The sequence below is a fragment of the Austrofundulus limnaeus genome, unplaced genomic scaffold, assembly GCF_001266775.1.
Source record: "Austrofundulus limnaeus strain Quisiro unplaced genomic scaffold, Austrofundulus_limnaeus-1.0 Scaffold9, whole genome shotgun sequence".
Classification (NCBI taxonomy): domain Eukaryota; kingdom Metazoa; phylum Chordata; class Actinopteri; order Cyprinodontiformes; family Rivulidae; genus Austrofundulus; species Austrofundulus limnaeus.
This window is the reverse complement of record NW_013952411.1, coordinates 4,503,691-4,507,175: the sequence shown is the minus strand read 5'-3', so window position 1 is coordinate 4,507,175 and position 3,485 is coordinate 4,503,691. Positions and strand designations below refer to the sequence as shown.

Sequence of the window (3,485 nt, the reverse complement as noted above, 5' to 3'; positions counted from 1 at the left end):
GTATAAATAAGTATTTATATTTGTGTGTAAGCTGTTTAGATTGTCAAAAATCCTGTGTTTTTCGGGTTATTAACAAATTTCGTCCAGTAATATTTGGGGTCACAAGTTTTTGCCATGGATATTTTGTGGGTCAGAAGACAAAAAATTTGGGAACCACTGATCTAAATGAACTTCATCTACAGAAGTTTGTCTGCAGCTAGGATTGTTTTTATCTTTGCATAACGTTCACAAAACAAAAGCAACAATTTTGATTCAAAGAGAAAGTTTCACCACGACTTAGACATATGTACATGTCACACACAGTTAGGTATTATACATCAACACATCAAGATCAGATGTACCAAGTTCTGCTCTCTCTAACAAGAATCCACTTTTAAATGTTTGATGCAAAGATTTAAAGGAGCCGACATGCAGCAAACCAAGTAGTGAAGCGTTTCCTCCCAGACTAAAATAATCTTTACCTACAGTAAGTTTGAAACTACTCGTATAAAATCAGTCAYATCCAGTCCTGTTCGTGAAGCAGGTCAGAAAAATGAGAGCTCAGCTGGGACGGCTTACTTGAAGGCTTTGTAAACAGGTCGGTACCAGCAGACGAAGGCCACCGGGGTGAAGAGGATGAACCAGAGGATGGACAGACCAAAGTCTACCCCTTTCTTTGGGTCTGCAGTGAAGTAGGCCAGGCAAGCCAACACGTTGAGGAACAGAGTGGAGCTGTGGACTTGGGAATAAAAAATAAAATAATTATTAAACAAGACAGTTTTGATGGAGACTGACTCGTCTACACAGACCAGCAGATTTACGTACACATCCAGAGGTAGTACATCCTTTTGCAGATCCTGCGGTAGTCCTCTGGGATCTCCTCCTCAAAGTTCTGGTAGAAGCAGGGCTTGATGGGAAAAAACTTTGGAAGAGGCGGCCAGTTGTTCTCTTTGGCTGAAAATCAGATTCCAACACTGCATGATTGGTTATAAGCAGACAGATGATACATGGTTCACACGTAACGACTGACGGCTCTTACCTCCAGGGCTGGTGCTGCCTGCAGTCCTGTTCTGAATCTCCTGCTCCCGGCGGTCCAGCTCAGCTGCTTTTCTCTCCAACTCCTCCTGCTGCCTGAGCAGGTCGGCCTGAGCTGCTGCTGCAGTCGCCTGAGAAATGACAAACTGAGCTCAGAACTGCAGCGTTTTGATGGAAAAACATGAACCACACTTCATTAAATAATATACAGAGTACTTACTGAGTCATGACTTAAACATCAGACAATGACTTTAAATACATATTTCTTTTATTTAGAACAAGGYGGCTCTCCTTCCTTATAAATCTACAGCTCCWCTGACTGGATCAAATCAAACATGATGCATGCTGTGACATGTGACTGACAGGTGTTATTTATTGACCAGGTGTTGCCTTTAAGGTTGGTTGTTCAAACATTAAATAGCTCTGTTTGACTAGTCTACTTGTTGGCCTGGCTTTAAACCTATAATGTAGGTACTTCTGGTTAAAAGAACATGAAGACCAGAGAGCTGTCTATGGGAGAAAAGCTGAGAAAAGAAGGAAAATCAATCAGAGCTATTGGACAAACATCGGGCATAGCAAACACAACAATTTGAAATGTCCTGAGTGACATCAGCAACGACCTCCACTGTTCAGGGGTGAAGGTATCACAATCCACTGTTGGAAGACGACTCAGAGAGCAGAAATATAGAGGACATCCACAAAGATGCAAACCACTCAGTAAAAAGAAGTACAGAGATGAGCCACAAAAGTTCTGGAAGACAAACTTATGGACTGATGAGACCAAGATTAATCTCTACCAAAGTGATGAAAAGACCAAAGTGAGGAGAAAGTAAAGAACTGCTGATGATCTGAAGCACACAAGCTCCTCTRTGAAGCATGGTGCAGGTGATGTCATGGCTGCTTCTGGAACAGGCTCGTTAATATTTATTGATGATTTAACTGATGATAGCTGCAGCAGAATGAATCCTAAAGTGCACAGAAACATTTTGTTTGCTGTCTTGCAGAGAAATGCATCCAAAATAATCTGGAGTAATTTTATGATGCAGTTGGACAATGACTTAAAGCACACTGCCAACAAAACTAAGGACTTCCTCAGGGGGAAAGTGGGAGGTTTTAGATTGGCCAAGTCAGTCACCTGACCTGAACCCAACAGAGCATTTCACCTCCTGAAGAGACTGAAGGAGAAACCTCCTGAAACAAACAAGAACTGAAAGAAGCTGCTGTAAAATCCTGGAACAGCATCACAAATGAAGAATACAACAGTTTGGTGATGATGGGTCGAAGGCTGGAGGCAGTCATTGCAAACAAGGGTTATACCACCAAATATTAAATGTTATTTACTTTAAGATTATTTGTTCCATTGCCTTTGTTCACCTAAAAATGTTGTGATGTAATACAAACAGTGATATCTACATGTAAATACCAGGAAATACAAGCGGTATAAAATCAGCATCTTTATCACAATATATTGATTTGTTTGGATGACGATTCGATGTTTCTCAATATCACAGTTTGCCATGGTAAATGGACTGAACTTTTATAGTCTTTTATCAAGTCCTGTTGGACACCACAGCACTTTACATTACAGTCATTCACCCATTCACACTGATGGTGGTAAGCTACAATGTAGCCACAGCTGCCCTGCACTGATASAAGCGAGGCTGCCACACACTGGTGCCACCAGATCGTGGTTACTGACCACCATCAGCCAAGGCACATGAAGCGTCTTGCCCAAGAACACGACTGAGACCCTCAAGTTATGTTAATGTGCTCTTGCTCTGCAGAGGTTTTTTCTATAAACACCATAGTGTCACATTTCATTGATATAATTTTTTTCCTCATCTACCCTTGTGTGGTTTTTAGTTTTTCTTTTAAGGGTAGCGCCTCCTCATGATGTCTTCATGAAGATGATCCTTGCTCTGTGCAGGGTCAGTGGYTGCATGACCCGGGGCACCTGTTCTCCYATGTTTGTTATGTTCTGTCTTCTTCTGAATGGGTGTTCTGAACTATAATTTCATTGTGCTCTGTACAATAACAATAAAGGTTTACTGTATCTTATCGTATCTTATCTTAAGTTATAGGACAACTCCCCTAACCACTCTGCCACAGCCCTATGATCTGATTCAGTTTAATTCAATTCACAAGTCTGAGATTGATAAGATGCAATATCATATGCCCAATTATAACAATTATGATTGTGTTAGATATAAACTCCTAATCAAAATCTTAAGACCAGTCAAAAAAGTGCAAGAATTTGCATTTTGCACTATTGGATCTTAAGAAGGTTCTAAGTAGAGCTTCACAATGTTAAAAGAAGAAATCCGTGCAAGAGACAAGAACTTTTGAGCAGGGGATTGTCTGAAAACTGCATTTACACTCAAACATGATTTTTTCAGCTGATCAAAAGTTTAAGACCATCGTCTTTAAAAGCCAAAATCTGTGCAAAAATCTGGATTCCATGTCATTTTCTG

The 3,485-nt window shown here is 40.5% G+C and overlaps 1 protein-coding gene across 1 annotated transcript in view; it reads right to left on the bottom strand.

Annotated features, from left to right (window-relative positions):
- scamp2l (secretory carrier membrane protein 2, like) overlaps positions 1–3,485 on the bottom strand; it is a 9,685-nt gene that overhangs the window by 3,890 nt on the left and 2,310 nt on the right. The window contains exons 4-6 of the mRNA XM_014001588.1: positions 1,019–1,145; positions 805–933; positions 559–718 (exon numbers count right to left, since the gene is read on the bottom strand). Coding sequence (XP_013857042.1) covers positions 559–718; positions 805–933; positions 1,019–1,145 — 416 coding nt within the window. The remainder of the gene's footprint in view (positions 1–558; positions 719–804; positions 934–1,018; positions 1,146–3,485) is intronic.